General features: G+C 38.0%; 2 protein-coding genes across 2 annotated transcripts in view; one reads left to right on the top strand and one right to left on the bottom strand.

The window, feature by feature from the left end:
- Window positions 1-6132, top strand: part of mllt3 (MLLT3 super elongation complex subunit) — a 66833-nt gene extending 60701 nt beyond the window's left edge. Inside the window, exon 13 of the mRNA XM_055196722.2 lies at window positions 4705-6132. Within this exon, the coding sequence (XP_055052697.2) occupies window positions 4705-4836 (132 nt within the window). The 3' untranslated portion in view covers window positions 4837-6132. The remainder of the gene's footprint in view (window positions 1-4704) is intronic.
- The window catches only part of focad (focadhesin), a 205073-nt gene that overhangs the window by 133156 nt on the left and 55462 nt on the right, over window positions 1-16455 (bottom strand). The window lies entirely within an intron of this gene.

The following is a 16455-nucleotide window of genomic DNA, read 5'->3' as shown; positions in this document are numbered from 1 at the left end:
ATGCTGTCTCAGCTCTCGGCACCATACAAGTTTGCCAGTGCTTAAAATTGAGCCTACTGCATGATATTTTACCCAAAATGTGTGGGGTTTTTTTTGTGTATATTTTTTGTTTTGACAATTTTGTTTACAAGAGATATTTCTCTTGAACCATCCACCATTTTGAATATTTTTTTCTGAGCTTATTGCAATGCATGACCTTGGCCTTCTGCATTATAGCTACAGTACAAGGTTTGTGAAAAGGTAGCATAAATAAGTTGCCTACCTTTTGCAATAGGGTTTGCATAAGGAACGTGCGAATTACATAGAAAGTGCACCACAATATGCTTTTATATGGAGCTCTACTGTCAGGTTTCTTAAATCACAGATTCCTAGCAGCTGCAGACAAGGACCTGTGTACCCTTAACACTTCTATTAGCTAATAGTGACATTTATGAAACGTTTAGGAGACGCGAGAGGGGGACACTTAAAGACTCTAGGGCTTAGTTCACATTGCAGAACTTAATGCTCAGTTTGGATTTTGGAGCAGAAATCAGATTCTTTTGTTCACATTATCATTTAAACGCGACTGCCATCAGTCTCGCGCGTGAACCGTATACGGCCCTAAAGTGCCCCGTGATATCAGATGACGTGATATCAGAATCAACGCCCTGTGTTCGCGGAAATAATCTTGAGTCGGATTAAATGTGACATGTAAGGGATAATGTAGAGGCAGCCGGTAGTTATCGGGAAATAAGCCCTGACAGTGTGATCACACTGAAGGGGCTTATTTCCCGATAACTACCGGCTGCCTCAACATTATCCCGCTTATTACAAGGCTACTTGCCACATAAGAAAAAAAACTGGACATTTTATTGGCATATTTGTTTTAAATTAACATTTTTATCCTTCCGCAAAACTTTGCACAGATGCATAAAATGATCGTAATATCTTATTAAGATCCTCTGCTTCATACTTGTCTGTCTCCGTTTTTTTCTCTTTTAGCCAGTCTTTGAGAAGTTTTAATGCCCATTCTGTATTTTTTTGTGTGTTGGCTTCGTAGCTGTCATGCTCTATTTTGTCAAGTTCAGTGTCAGTAAGCTCTCTGTGTCTTGTCGTTGTTCGTTCTTCTATCCACTGTTTCAATGTTTTGTTTTTTTCGCACATGTTAAAATTAATGTCAAAATTTTCCATTCTTAATTGTGGTTGTCCAGTGTTTGTCACAAGATGGCGCCAAACAGTAATCTTTATTGGCGCGGAGCGATTTTACTCGTACAAGTAGTACCAGCTATGCGTTATTACTTTGGAGCGGTTATTATTTGAAAAGAACGAACCTGCAAATGTCTCAACTGACCAATCAGAATCAAGCATTCCAGAGAGCCGTGTAATAAGGTTGTTTAGACTGAAGTAACTTTGCAATATATCAGATTTCCAGTATCCGATATAACACCACATATGAAAGTGGCCTGGGTCTGATTTGAACACATCTGATTTGTGCTGTTCAGACTGTCATAAGAAAATAGGTCACATTTGGGCAAAAAAGTCACTTGTGTCTGCAGTGTTGTCTGCCTAGGTTATCGTTTACAGAAACTCATGGAGGATTGTACCTGAAAGTGTAGAAGTTTTAAGTTATTACTCACAGCGTTAGCATGTCGATGGTTATCTAACTATAATAAATCAAACCGGTTAGCATAGGTTTTCTCTTTTCCCCCAATGCTTGCCAAGTAAATGCTTCGTGGCCCATAATTATTTTGATTATATTCTCTGAGTCCAAATTTGCTTTGACAATGGAGAGTTACACTTCTCTTATTCCAAGGGTTTGCTATGCCTTCTGTTACAAAGCATGTCATGGTTAAAGTCTGGAAAACATCCTTGATGAGATCCAAGCGGTACAATTGTACATCTTAATCAAGCTAATCCTTTTTGTTTTGCTAAACATTCCAATTTCGTTACCATAAGATATGGCATTGATTTGTTTCCATAATTACACCATTTTCTTAAAAGGAAAAAACTGGATTGGTTTCATTGGCGAGCTAAATTTGTTGATAAGCTGGTTGACAATAGCGTTTTGACTTCCACCTCGGCGTCTGAAAAATAAAACAATGGGAGCACATCCACGTTTTGACCCGGATAGCGTTATAGGCTTTCAAACAGCTGAGTCCTATCTACAATGTCATAACAGGCCTCCAGGTCTCCTTGCGTTTCTGGCCTGTGTTCAGGAGAAATGGAAGAAATTCATTCCATATGCGACTTTTGCTTTGTAGTGTGAAGTGGATCAGGTTTGGGTCCCATTACTGCACTGTTTAATCTGTGTGGCCACTCTGCATCCCCCCTCTCCATAATCACCAACGTAATCCTCTCTGAACTAGCGTGGGCTGGAACCAATAACAAGCTGGTTTAGAAAAGCATCTTCCTCATCAGATACACAGCATCATGCAAAGGGGGGCTCCTCTTCTTCAATGGAGCCTTTTGTAAGATGCAAAGGTTGTGGTGGTAACATTATTCAGGAATGCTGCTTAATTTGTTTTCAGTGTTTGTGCTATACAGAGTCCAGTTTTTTGTATTTATTTAGTGCTGACTGAGCGCAAGTTAGCAGTATTATACATTTCCCTTAGCTTAGAGAGAAAAGATAACAATAAAAACTAAATTTAACGGTTTTCTGAAGAAAATGTTTGTTTGTTCATGCAAAATTACTATGTGGTAAGATGTTCTGCATGTTTCTGTGTTTTAAGATGTGGCTTGGTGGTTACTCACTGACCTAAACTATAAACTAAGTTAAAGGAAAACACCACCGTTTTTCAATCCTTTACTATGTTCTTACCTCAACTTAGACAAATTTATACATACCTATCTTTATTCAATGCGTGCACTTAATCTTTCTACAGCGCGTCATGAATGTGTTAGCATTTTGCCTAGCCCCATTCATTCTTTAGGATCCAAACAGAGATGAATTTAGAAGCCACCAAACACTTTCATGTTTTCCTTATTTAAAGACTGTTACATGAGTAAGTTTGGTGGCACAAAACAAAACGTGGCTCTTTTTTAAAGGATAAAAAATGAGAACTATGTGCTCTTCCGCCATACAATAGAGTTTGCAGCACTTCGACCTCGGGGGCAGTAATACTGATGGAAGTTTGAGCAGGAGGGGGGAGTAGTCAGGAGTGATAATATTACTGCGCGCCAAGGTCGAAGTGTTGCTAAAGGGCTCGTTATAGTTGTGCTTAGGTTTTACGGCGTAGCCGCAACAGCGTAGGTTCCGCGTCGGTTTTCATTTATACTTTTGTGTCGAGGTGCAAACGCATGCAGACCGCTGGTAGGCAGTATTCACGCGTGTAACCACAGTAGCAGCGCGACCATCAAATAAGAAGCAGCTTGGCAAGTTAACCCACAAACGAAGAAGAAACAGCAACTTGTTGTGTATGATTTGAGAAGACCAGTAATGATGGAAGTAAAAAAACAGCGGCTTTTTGCAGTTTGTGTTACTTCACTTTTCAACTTGGCTCATCTTTGTTTTCACCGTCGCAAACAAAAATACCTATGATGCTGTTTTTTTACCTGACGGGGAGGTGTTCTGGTGTACCAATCACAGCGCTTGCGGCCCACGTAGAACTGACACGCTGTTAAAAATTTTGCGAGGTGCACGTCAGGCTACGCAGAGGGTACGGATAATCTACGGCGTAGAGCTTACGCACGACTATAAATCGTGCTTAAGTGCTCTTCCACCATACAATATAGTTCTCATTTTTAATCTGCATAAAAATTGCCAAGTTTAATTTTGTGCCACCATACTTACTCGTGTAACAGTCTTTAAATAGGGGAAACATAGAAGTGTTTGATGGCTTCTAAATTCATCCCTGTTTGGATCCTATGGAATGAATGGGGCTAGGCTAAGCGCTAACACATTCACGACATGCTGTGCCAAAGATTAAGTGCACGCATTGAAAGATAGGTATGTGTTAATTTGTCTAAGTTGAGGTAAGGACATAGCAAAATATTGAAAAAAGGTGTAGTGTGGGTTTTTTAAGCGGCATCTTCGGGTTGAAATGTAAAGAGAAGCTACGGTAGCTGACACAGGAATAACGTGATGTCTGAGACAACGTAGGGATGAAACCCGGGGGCAACCTTCCGATCTCTTTGATGACACCAATAAGGAAGTGACTTAAACTGCAATGAACCATCGACTGGCTGCAAGAGGCTGGCTTTGTAACTCATCTGTTTAAATTATAGTAAGCCTTAAAGTTATGCATAATTAACTAAATAACTGTCGAGTTAGGCAGGCGTGGTTTCGGTCAACCAGCCACCTCAACTTCTCCCACGATCCGACTCTTAACCCATTTTCGGTTATCCGCAAGTTATGCGGCCAAGCTACGCGCGGCCAAGATGGCAACGGCAGGCCCCGCCATCTTATACCAAACCTATTGGTGACGTCACGGACAATACGTCCATTTTTTTTACAGTCTTTGGACGAAACGCTCTGTAGAACAGTTTGTCCATTTAGGGCTACTGTAGAAACATGACGGCGACTTCCATCTCATTCTGAGATAATAAAAACAATACATTTCCTTATGTAAGGTCTTTATAATATCATTACTTATATTATATTCCATTTCTGTCAAGAGATCCTTCTAAAAGTCCCACATTGCACATTTAAAAGAGCCCACAATCAAGTGTTTATTGGTATACTCCTCGATGCCATTAATCTTTATTTTCTATTTGTTCGTCTTGCAGATTGTAAACCTTATTGAAGAAACCGGACACTTTCACATCACGAACACTACCTTTGACTTTGACCTCTGCTCTCTGGACAAAACCACGGTTCGAAAGCTGCAAAGCTACCTGGAAATGTCCGGATCATCTTGAAGACTTGTGCAGCTGGCTGCCATGAGGGGGAAAAAATCTTGTGTTTCTCCAACCTCAATTTTTCCTATTGAACAAGAACTCATAAGGCAATGGAAGGGATCCCATTTCTCATTGTCTCTCTGTATGCTTGAGAATTTGACAACACATACTTAACACGAGTCTGGAGATTCACCAGGATTTCACCCAAAAGCCTTGATAATCCAACATTGCCAAAAAATGTTTTTGCTCCAAAACAAATCACAGTTGTGTATATTGTTACTACAGTATGTATGAATGTTTTTTTTGTGACGAATGCATGTTTCAATACTGCCTTACCATAATGTCTATTTATTGAGTATGAGTTTCAAGTGTGTGAGTGTGTGTCTGTCTGTGTGTGTGTGTGTGCGTGTGTGTGTGTGTGTAAGAGCAAATGATATTAAACTTGTGCAAGCACTTGGGAACAATCATCTCATTGGCGCTGTATGGTAATGAAACTCAGTTTGTCTCAAAACTATTTCATTCACTGTTTTTTATGCCTTTTATCTTGGCGCATTGTTTTTCACCTTTAATGCTGTACGTTGACAAATTAATATTTTGTAGAAAATTGTAGACTGAGTTTGACTTTCTTCCCTATTTAATGAATTGCAGCTTATCAGAATATTATTGCTAAACAGTAAAATATTGACCTGCCAATAATATTATGAGGGTTTACAATGTACCTCATGAAAGAAGGCAAAGCGAAACCCAGTGACCTCTTACCCAAGACAAAAGTGGTTTCAATGAAAATGTGCTGTAAATTCTGATGTTATTTATATTTGTCTAGGGACCTCAGTTCTTAAGGTTGTATATTAAGTTGTCCCCAAGTCAATGAGAGCTATCTTAATTATAGCTTGGAAAAGTAGTAAAAAAGTTTACTTTTCGGGTCTATGTACAACTTTTTGTTTATTAAAGTAATCATCAGTGAGCAGATTATGCAGTTGAGTTATATCCCTCAAGCTCTGAGCAAAAGACAATTTCTTTATTTTTACCTTAAAGTTGAATCAGATGAGCCAGACTTGTCAGAGTTCTAGATATTTTGGGAGATCTGGTGGTGGTGGGGTTCGCAGGGCAGACTAAATCATTGGCACTGTGTAAAGTGTATGAATTTTTCACAGGATACGTTTTTTTTTTTAATATTGTTTGATTGTTTTGCTGAATGGAATTATGCCTTGTACACTTTATTTTCATTTATTTCCCCAGATTCAGTTTCTCAGCCCAAAGAACTTTTCGTTATCATTATATAATGTTTGTGTATATAAACTTTATATGTGATAAAAAGATATTTCGTTTCTTGAAAGGCACTGATCTGCTTGTTGATGTGCTCTTACTAACCAGGTAATAATTTAACCATGCTGGTAAATTGACAGATAATGATTTTGGAAATAGCTGATGAGTATTAAGTGAACCTGAAGTAGATAAGTTTAGGTCCATTAGTATTCTAGCTGGCATTAAAATACACTTTCCTGCATTTATCCTATATAACTAAATCAACAATAGTACATTTTCTTCAGCTATATTTGATGAAGTGCCATTTGCATTAAAATCATAATTTCATTTTTCAGCTAAGTGCTTCGGTTGCTATTAGGGCAAAAAAAGTAGAGCTTTTGATTAATCGTTTTTTTTTTAAATGTGGTCGATTCAAAGTCGATTCTCAAAGGCAACTAATCGATTTTTTACATATTTATTTCTGCAAACATTGAACAAAAGATTAATGTTAATGTAATTAATAGTCTTCTCCACTAGATGTCACCCTCTTTTTTGCCTTGCGTGATGTTACCTAGGAGCGAGAGGCGAGCCTGTCATTAATTTATTCAGTGCTTAAAATGGCGGTTTCAGGTGCTTCATCGACATTGATGTCACCTTCACATAAAAAGTCAGAGATATGAAGCATTTAAGATTACGCAAACAAGACAACGACAATAGTGTTGTGAACAAGAACAAAGCTATATGCGTGATATATAATGCAGAGGTGAAATGCTGTAGTAATATTAAATCTATATTCATTGAGTTGAATCGAGAATCGAATCGAAAATCGAATAGAAATCGAATCGATCTGGAACATCTGAATCGATACCCAACCCTAGTTGCTATGATATTTCTCTTTTGTTAACCAGTCATTGCAATGCGCTGGTTGGTTGTTGTGGTATTTGTTATGCCCCTCCTCCACTCTGATCGGACGGCTGAGCGCGTCATTTTAAAGGTCCCATTTCTCCTGCGTTATCAAAGCTTTGATTGTGTTTATGGTGCGCAATATAACATGTTCATGTTTTGTGTGTAAAAACAACGCAGTATTTTTCAGACAATTTACTTATTATTAATGATGATGATAATAACTATCGTCATGAAGGCGCGCTATCGGCCATATGTCTGACTATCTATAGTATTGTCTATCGGCACAACCCTAGCTGGCGTTTTTTTAAAGCGTGGCACTTCCATTGAAAACAATTGAACACATATGCTTGGTGTACACACCCCCTTAATCCTGTAGAGCCACAGAGTAAAGAGAACATGTATAAGCTACTGCAAATACAGTAAGGGGCGTTATGTTGGCGACCACTGTATGTTTTCAGTTGTTCCCAATGGAAGCACCACCCTTTTCAAAATCGGCAGCACGCGGTGCTTTTTCTGCAAATTTTTTTTACTTCGGGTGATACGCTCGGCTCGTCAATGTCACTTTTTACTCAGCCGTCCAACCACAGTAGAGTAGGGGCGAGACAAATCTCACAACAACCAACCGGCACATCGTACAACGACTGGTAAACAAAGCAGTAGTATCATAGCAACCAATCTCTGAAAAAACGCTAGCAAGTGTCCGCCTGGCGTTTTCAGTCGCATGTAAACACTTTGGTGTATATGCCCCCTCATTTGTTCAGTCCTGCAATGATGCTTTTAGGCTAATATCCAAAGATTAGGAGCAGATATGCTATTAAATGTCTGCATAAGTGGGAAACGTTCATGAATGTAGTTTATTAGTCAGCCTGGGTTCAAATCTGTGATCCCATTTTGAATATATGAGAAGAGTGTTTACATGCTTTTAATGTTTGCCAGTATGGGTGGTCTAACAATGAAAATGGAAGGTTCTCCAAAACACTGCTGTTTCCAAAAGTAGCTTGGTCAACCACAGCACGTAATAGGAAAGTAGATGATCTGTCTTTATTACTTTGGGTTAATGATTATACTGTGGACGTCTGCCCAGCAGTGCTACAAGAATTCTGTTTATAAAGGACTTTAAATGGTGGAATATAGAGCTATGGTTGTCTGTTAAAACTGGGACACACCGTAGATATAGCTTATAAGTTTACTTTTTAACAGCTTAAAAAATATTATTTTGTATTTACTTATTTTCAGGGATTTTTTGAGAGGTGCTAGTCCTTTAGTGCAAGTCCTGTTATTCTCTTCGCTGTCCCATTGCTGGACTTAAGCTTTACAAAGCCTCTCTTGTTCAGTGATTCACAGAGGCTGGGAAGTTTGAGTATATCTCTAACAGGCTTACAGTTAAGCCACTTCACTTAACACCATTCCACAGAGTTCATGGGAGAGCAGCTGGCTCGGCAGTGGGCTCCAACCATACTACAGATGTCAAGAAATCATAATATTCTTCTTATGTGGAAATACATAATGAATGAATGTGAATTTCTGAGACATCTCAATTGTGTGGTTAGTTTTTGTTTCGTGCATGTTTTTTAAATGATGTATTGTGTCTCTCAAAAGACATTCAAGAGGAACATAAGTTCTTATTAAATTAACATGACTCACACCAGTGATGGTGATTTTATAGAGAAAGCAGTGCAAGGAAATATTTTCTGTAAAAAAACACTTTAGATTTGTATTAGGATATGAAATTAGACATTTTTTGTCTTGTTTTTTTTCTGGTCCATTGTTATAAACGTACTATGCTTTATATTTAACCTCCTAAGACATGTGTGGACATCAATATTTTTTGCACCATAATACTTAATTCTGTGTAACTGGAACCTGTTGTACACAAACATTGACAAATACACTGCTTCATGTTCTAAGAAAAATATTTGGTTATATTTATTTGTTCTTCCTAATCCCAAAACAGCTGGTAGAAATCTGAAATAAAAATCTCAAGTCTTAGGAGGTTAAAAGGTACATGAAGTTACAAAATTGTCACTGGGGTGGTACACTGTCAGAAATAAAGGTACAAAACTGTACCTTTTCTGTAACTGGGGCTGTACCCTTTCAAAAAGTACAGTTTTGCACCTTTCATTTTAGTACCTCAGAGGTACATACTGGTACTAAATGTTTACATATCTGTACCTAATGGTCCATACAATAATAGTTTTAAGGGTGCGGCCCCACTGACAGCTAGGGTACATATTTTGACTTTTTTCTAACAATAGGTCCTTAAGGTACAGTAATCTACCCAAAATTGTATTTTGTTTTTTATTCCTGTAAAGGAACCAAAAGGAAACAGCCCCAGTGACAGAAAAGGTACAGGTTTGTACCTTTATTTCTGACAGTGTACATTTTTTTGTACTTTTGTGCATATTGGTACCTCAAAGGTACACATTGGTACCTTAGAGGTACATACATTTTTGGGTTAAAATTATCTAATGTTAGGTTGTTGTTGTTTTGCAACCTTGGGGTATAATAACCCAGCATTGGGTCAATTTTAACCCAGCGGAGTGTTTTGTCCAATATTTACCCATTATGGGTCAAAAATAACCCAGCCATTTTTAAAGACTGTTACCTCAAAGGAACATATCTGAAATGGTACATATTAAAGACCTTTTTGTGTTACTTTATAGTTTTTGTGATAAGTGGTGGTGTACAGTCTAAAAATGCTTTAATGGTTATTTTCAACCACTCATTGAGTCAAAAAAGGACAAACCCAACCCAATGCGGAGTTGTTTTAAAGGTCACGTTCTTTCTGATCCCATTTTTTAAACCCTAGTTAGTGTGTAATGTTGCTATAATAGCATAAATAATAACTGTATGCTCAAAGTTCACTGCCAGACGATATATTTTCTTCAACAGAATTCGCCTTTCAAAGCCTTCAGTGAACGGCCGGTTTGGACTACAGGCCTCTACTTCCTGCTTTAATGACGTCACTACAGTTTTTTGACTAAACTCCGCCCACAGGAATACGTCAGTCGCCAGCTAAGCTAACGACAAGCTAAGCTGCTATCGAATCACAACACACTAAACAAGCTACACAATCAGAACTCGATACGCATTTCTGAAGGAGGAACTTCATAGAACAAGGAAGACAGAGCTATACAGCGCTATACGGATAAGTAAATTATGTGAAAAAATACAGCGTTTTTTACATGTTATATTGCGCACTGTAAACACAATCAAAGCTTCAAAAACACAAAAAGAACGGGCGCTGTAACCTATATAGGTCAAATATAAACATTTTCTGGGTTAATTTAACTTAACGGCTGAGTTTGTCTCTTTTTGACCCAACGCTGTGTTGAAAATATCCCAGCAGGTTTTTCTTTGGACTGTATTAAGCAATAACGGTAAATGTGTATTTTACTTGGCAGATTTCAGTAAACGCTGGTTATTAGTCTTTATAGTGTACAAGAAAATGTTGTGCAACACTTTGATCTTGCTTAAAAATTTTGACTATTTCACAAATATTTATCTTGTATAGAGTGAGAAAATGCCCATGAGAACTACAAGAAGAATTAAAGATGTGTGTCTGAGGGATCGGGTGGGGGTTCTTTATAATCCATGCTATCCTATCCCTCCCAACACCTGTTCATTACTTCATAAATCTGAGCCATGAGCCAATTAAAAGTAACACAGCAAGTTACATACAACAGCTTTGATGGGCTTGGAGACAAAAATGTCCCAAGCAACATTTTTGAGACGGACAGCTTTTCTTTTTGGCACCTGCCATCTGTTTTGCGCACAGCAAAGTTGAATTCACTCATTATAAGCCTTTTGGGACAAATTTATTTTCCGATGGAAGAGAATGGATTCATTTTAATATACACGAATGTATATATTTTTTTGTAACTGCTTTTCCACTATCTAGACCTACAAACACAAGCACTGTTCACGTTCGCAGTCGGAGATAGTCTTGCACCGTGGGCAGTCTGTCTTGTGTCTAAAACACACCGGAAGGAAATTCTCTTCTTCTAAATGATGACGAACAAGGTGGTGAAAAAATTCGGCACTACTTTCAGGACCCTGGATTAACTTAAGCCATTTCACAGCGTTGGGTGGGGGTTCACAGTCAGGGCTAGCAGCGGGACATCCTGTCTGAGACTTCAAATACCATTTCCTTCTATAAAAGAGAAGAGACCTTAGAAATCAGCTCCCACGGAAGACATAGCAGTACATTTGTCATCGTCCTGGCACTGGGCCGACGACAGAGAAAGGGGGTAGTAGAGCATTTGAAGAACAGTTACTATGGCATTAAAAGAGGATGAGGTTTCAGAACGCAAGATTGAAAGTGCACTACATTTCTGTTTAAAATTCAAAAGCCAAACTTGAGTCACGCATATTAAAATTAAGCTTGATTTGGAGCAACTCCTGTACCTTGCTGTGAACCCTCACGATTGCACTGGAACAAAACCAGAGAAAATATTTAATCTGTTTAATCTGTCTGGTCACTCCATGCATGGTCGTCATGTCTGGGAGTAAGCGATTTGGGTGGTAATTTAATCGGAAGAGAAAACCAAAGTGATTTTGTTCAGCGATCCTTCCATTGTATGTGATGTTGAGCACAGTGACAATAACTGAAAGGCTCTTATCATATGTTTTAGCTTTGTCATACCTGGGCCTCTTTCTCAGAGATCTATTTGGGTTTGACCTCTCTGTCGGCGTCTTGTGAAAGTGGCAGCTGTGTCTGTGCAAAAGCGTACAAAACAGCTTATTCAAAAAAAAAAAAAAATCAGATCAGACTTATGTAAAGAACAAAAGTAAGCAGACATCAAAGTGACCGAGAAAAAGGGGAGGGGTAAGAAAATGGGATGTGCCAATATGGGCATGTGAAAGTTGCCACATGACTGGGTTTGTAGACGCTGAGGATCGGACTATTATTTGATTATTTATTTCTTTACGTATTTCAGTCCCCAGTAAGCCCCAGTGTGGGCTGGCACCCTTGGACTTGAGCCCAGCTCCAACCTGCTCTTTCATTGGGCTGGAGAAGGCTTTGTTCTTCTTGATGGAAGTTGGGCGGGCCAGTGACCCGTGACCCTCAGGCAGCCCACCCGGCTGTGAGAGTGCGCAGACGCTCTTCCTCGCATGCTCACAAAGCTTGCTAAATCCTCCTCAAAGTAGGGGACAGGGGCCTGGAAGACTAAAAAAGCAATTGTAGGATATATAGGCACAGTCAAGGATATAAATTGCTTGCGTGCAGCATTTTGATGGTTTATTCAGACTATTTCAGCAAACTTCAGTTTTTTTAAACATTGTGATGTTGCCTGCTGCATTTAATATCTATAATATCTCAGAAAAAGCTTTACATTGCATTCAGATATTAAACGTAAAGAATTGCAACGTGATTTGCATGCTCAGTTTGATGCATAGATCAATAACTGGCTGGTTTTAAACTTGCTTGTTGAACATTCATCCCAGTAATCAAATTAAAAGACAAAGTGGGTCGATTTTATGATGAATCTCATAATTATTTAACAATTAGCTCAAATGTACATTACAGATGTCGCATACGGACGAACATGAGTAGCTAGCCTATGTTAGAGAGAGTTGTACCCTAACCGAATGCAGAAATGTGCTAATTGCTCATAAAAAACAAGGTTCCATTTAGACGTTCAAATGATCCGAAGAGGGAACGATCTCTTCTTCTTGGATCCCATCCAAAGCTGTTCCCAGCAAGCTGACAAACGGCAGATCTCAAGCTTGCTCTCTCTTCTTATCCCCTCATGCGTAGAACAACAGATTTGACAGGAAAAAGCTAACCACCGCCAGTTACTCAGTTGGGCGGGCTTACTTCCTAATGAATTGAGGACATCTGTGCTTCTACCCAGCGATGCATCAGATGAAAGTCTGAGGCTTACCACCAAATGGAAGCAATCATTTCTTCTGGAATCCGCTGGAAGGTACAATAATGTAGATGTGATGCGGTCTGTCTATCGTATAGGAGTCATATTTCCAAAGCATGAAAGGATGGCGAGGGCAAAACTGACGGAGGATGTTTCAGTTAAGCCGGTTTGACACGCGCCATCAATCACTACAAGCTCATCCGTGGCCTTCCGTTTTCTGGCGCGAGCGTCTCATTGAGCCTTATCTTCACCCTGACCACGCTGATATATTTCATTACAAAGTCAAGCAGGAGGAAAGATTAAAAGAGGTGTCCAGTTTGATTTAATCGTGTCAGAGGTTGCAAATTCTCATCTGAAATGAAATCCACACAACTGCTACTGAAATTTTGCCTTTAAATCACTTTAGTTTTAATTCATTATATTATTAATTTATTAAGCAAAAAATCTATTGCATGAATGAAGCATGCATGTCTGCAATAGGACTGTGCAAATAAAAACAGAATAATAAAAATATCTATCATGTCCTGTAAACAGTTGTGCATGTTCTTATATTGCATATTATAGTAATATGTGTTGATATCTTGGCTCTCCTTTGTCAAGTGGTTGATGTTCTCATGGCAACATTATGTTGACCCCGGGACAACATTTCAATCAACCAATCAGATTTCACAAATAAGTTTACAGTTTGTTTCAAGTTTAAGCTTGCAACAAGGATTAGCTGCTTCTAGATCATTGTTTTTTATCATCATTGATTTTAGGGTTCGGTTATGGTTAGGGTTGGTTTTAGGTTTTATTTACAAAAATGTTGTCATTGGGATCAACACAATATGTTGCCCTGAGGATATCTCTCACTTGGAAAAATCAGGTTGAGCTTAAATACCTGTCAAATAATGAGCATCATTGGAATGCTTGATTTAGTCACAACATTTGCAGGTTTGTTATTCCCAAAACTAAAAACACATGATAACCCGGATGTTGCAAATCATTTTTACAGGTACGGTTTAATATTACACAAAAACTAAATATAAATATGTCTTTTAACCCTAATAAGTCCCTTGGGGTCAATCTTACCCCCAAGCCACTTAAAAAACATGGTTCCCTTCATCTCAGTGGAATAAGATTTTGTGACTTTCCAGATTATCTGTCAAGATTCATATATAAAAAAACTGGGCTTGATTCGGTCGTTCTAAAGAGGTGTAAAAAAATCACCAAAAGAGATCCTTTGGGGTAAAAATGACCCCAGTTGAAATGAATGGGCAATGCAAAAAAAATCATTATTTGTCAAAAAAATCTATGCATCCACGAACACACAAAGGTATGACTGCCACAAAATTTGGCAAAAAACAGCCACAGATGCAAAACAAAGATGTAAAATGCCACACAGGTGTGTGCGCGCAAACACACATGCACACAAACACACACACACACACACACATACACACACACACACACACACACACACACACACACGCACAAACACACACACACACACACACAAAGACACAGTAAAACTTAAACATAAAGACACAGACACACACAGAAAAACAAAGTCACAAACACGCGTGTGCACAGTGCACACACACGCACGCACGCACGCACGCACGCACACACACACACACACACACACACACACACTTACATTCAGTAAAATGTTCTGTGGCATTTTGTAAAAACAGACATTTCAAAATGCATCAAAAACTACAAAAAATTCTACTATTTGAAATAATATTTATTTTGAATCTCCTTTCTAATGTTTATATAAACATAAATTCACAAAATGTATCACTAAAGTGGTGATGTTGAGCAGTTGGCCACATACAGTAAAATGAATGGGTCTCTATGGGCATCTACTGGTCGAAATGATTTATTTCCTAAACTGTAATTATTTTGTTTTTTTTTCTAAACATCAAATGGCCGAATTCAACACATAACATCTAGAAAAATATCTAAAAACAATTTAAATCAAATTTAGATAATAATTTATGTGAATTTAAAAAAAAAATGTACAGGCAAGCTAATGGTGTAGTTGAGGAATTGAGTGATAAACGAATATAAAAGTACTTCATATCTCTCAAAACACAGCATTAATAAGTAAACAACAACAAAAAATGATGTATTATTTGTATCATTAAAAATGTATATATTTTTTGAAATCACTCTTTTAATCTCTGGGGTCATTTTTACCCCCAAGAAACTCTAACGTATACAGGAAAATAGGGGCTTTTGAGGGTTAATAACATATATGACATTATGGGCCAGTTTCCCTGACATGGATTAGCTTAAAACAGGACTAGGCCTCAATTTAATTAGGAAAAATAACTAGTTTTAACAAACACGCCGTACTAAAAACATTACTTGTGTGCATTTTGAGACAAAACAAAGGGCACTGATGTATTTTAAAGGAACAGTATGTAGGATTTTGTGGTATTGCAATCACAAAACTTGTGGCTAAAACTGGTACTGCAATTACACAACTGGTGGCCAATACACAACATGACAACATAAACATCAGTTGAGGGCTGCAAATCCACTTTTTAAATGACAATATCCAGTCCGGACCACTGTTGTGAGTGATATAAGTATTTGAAATGAAAATGATTTCTGAATGCCTAGTGACATATCAGGGCCATTTTATGATTAATTGATATAAATTTCTTACATACTGTTCCTTTAAGATATGTCAGTGCAAGTTGTTTTTTAGTTTGGACAGTTCTTACATTTATTCTAGTCTAGGACTAGTCTAATCCCTGTCCGGGAAAACGCCCCTATATAGATTAAACCAAACAGAGCGTTCATGACATTTGAATGTCTTGTCTTATCTTAAAACTGAAAATAAACAGGTTTTCCTCGAGGAAGGTGTACATTCATTAAAAATTAGCTAATGAAATATTTCAAATCAATATTTAATGTTCTTTACCTTACTTATGAGGTAAATAGCCATGTAATAAGTCCTGATCACACTGGCTGGGCTTATTTCTGCGATAACAACTTAATATTACTTAACACCCTTTATAGCAAGAGTTTGCAAGCCTAAATTTGGCATGCATCTTCAAATGTCATCTTTCTGAATGAAAAATGGATTTCAAAAAGTATTTTTTATTACACCACCACTTTCAGTAGTATCAGAAAAAATGTATATGCACCTGAGTTCTGTTGTTGCATCAGATTTGGCATCATCCAAGTTTTCTTTTTGACACCTAACTACTAAAGTGAGGATAAAGAAGAAAATTGGACTAACCACAGCTTCTGTGCTTTGATCTCTAACAAATGTTATGCCCTAATGTGTGCAGTTCACAGTTGGTTATCAGATTAAACAGTTGAAATGGTTTCTACAAAACGAATTAAGAACAAGCCATTTGTCAATTGAAATACTTCATAATTCTGTTGAGAGCATGGGCCAATGACTTGACCGAAATGTTATTTATTTATTAAGTCTGTGGATCTTCTGGAAAAAACTCCCTGCCAGACTTTGACCTTTTCATCATCTTCATCCATCTGTGTCTCTAAAAGGCCATTCACTAATCAAAAAGCATTATTTGAGAATCATTTGCCCAGCCAAGCACCAAAAAGTATCAATCTTCATCTGTTTGGGAAAGCACACATTTGCTTTTGTTTT

This window comes from Misgurnus anguillicaudatus, chromosome 21 (assembly GCF_027580225.2).
Source record: "Misgurnus anguillicaudatus chromosome 21, ASM2758022v2, whole genome shotgun sequence".
Taxonomy (NCBI): Eukaryota; Metazoa; Chordata; class Actinopteri; order Cypriniformes; family Cobitidae; genus Misgurnus; species Misgurnus anguillicaudatus.
Note: the sequence above shows the minus strand (reverse complement) of the source record. Positions and strands in the feature narration are given on the sequence as shown.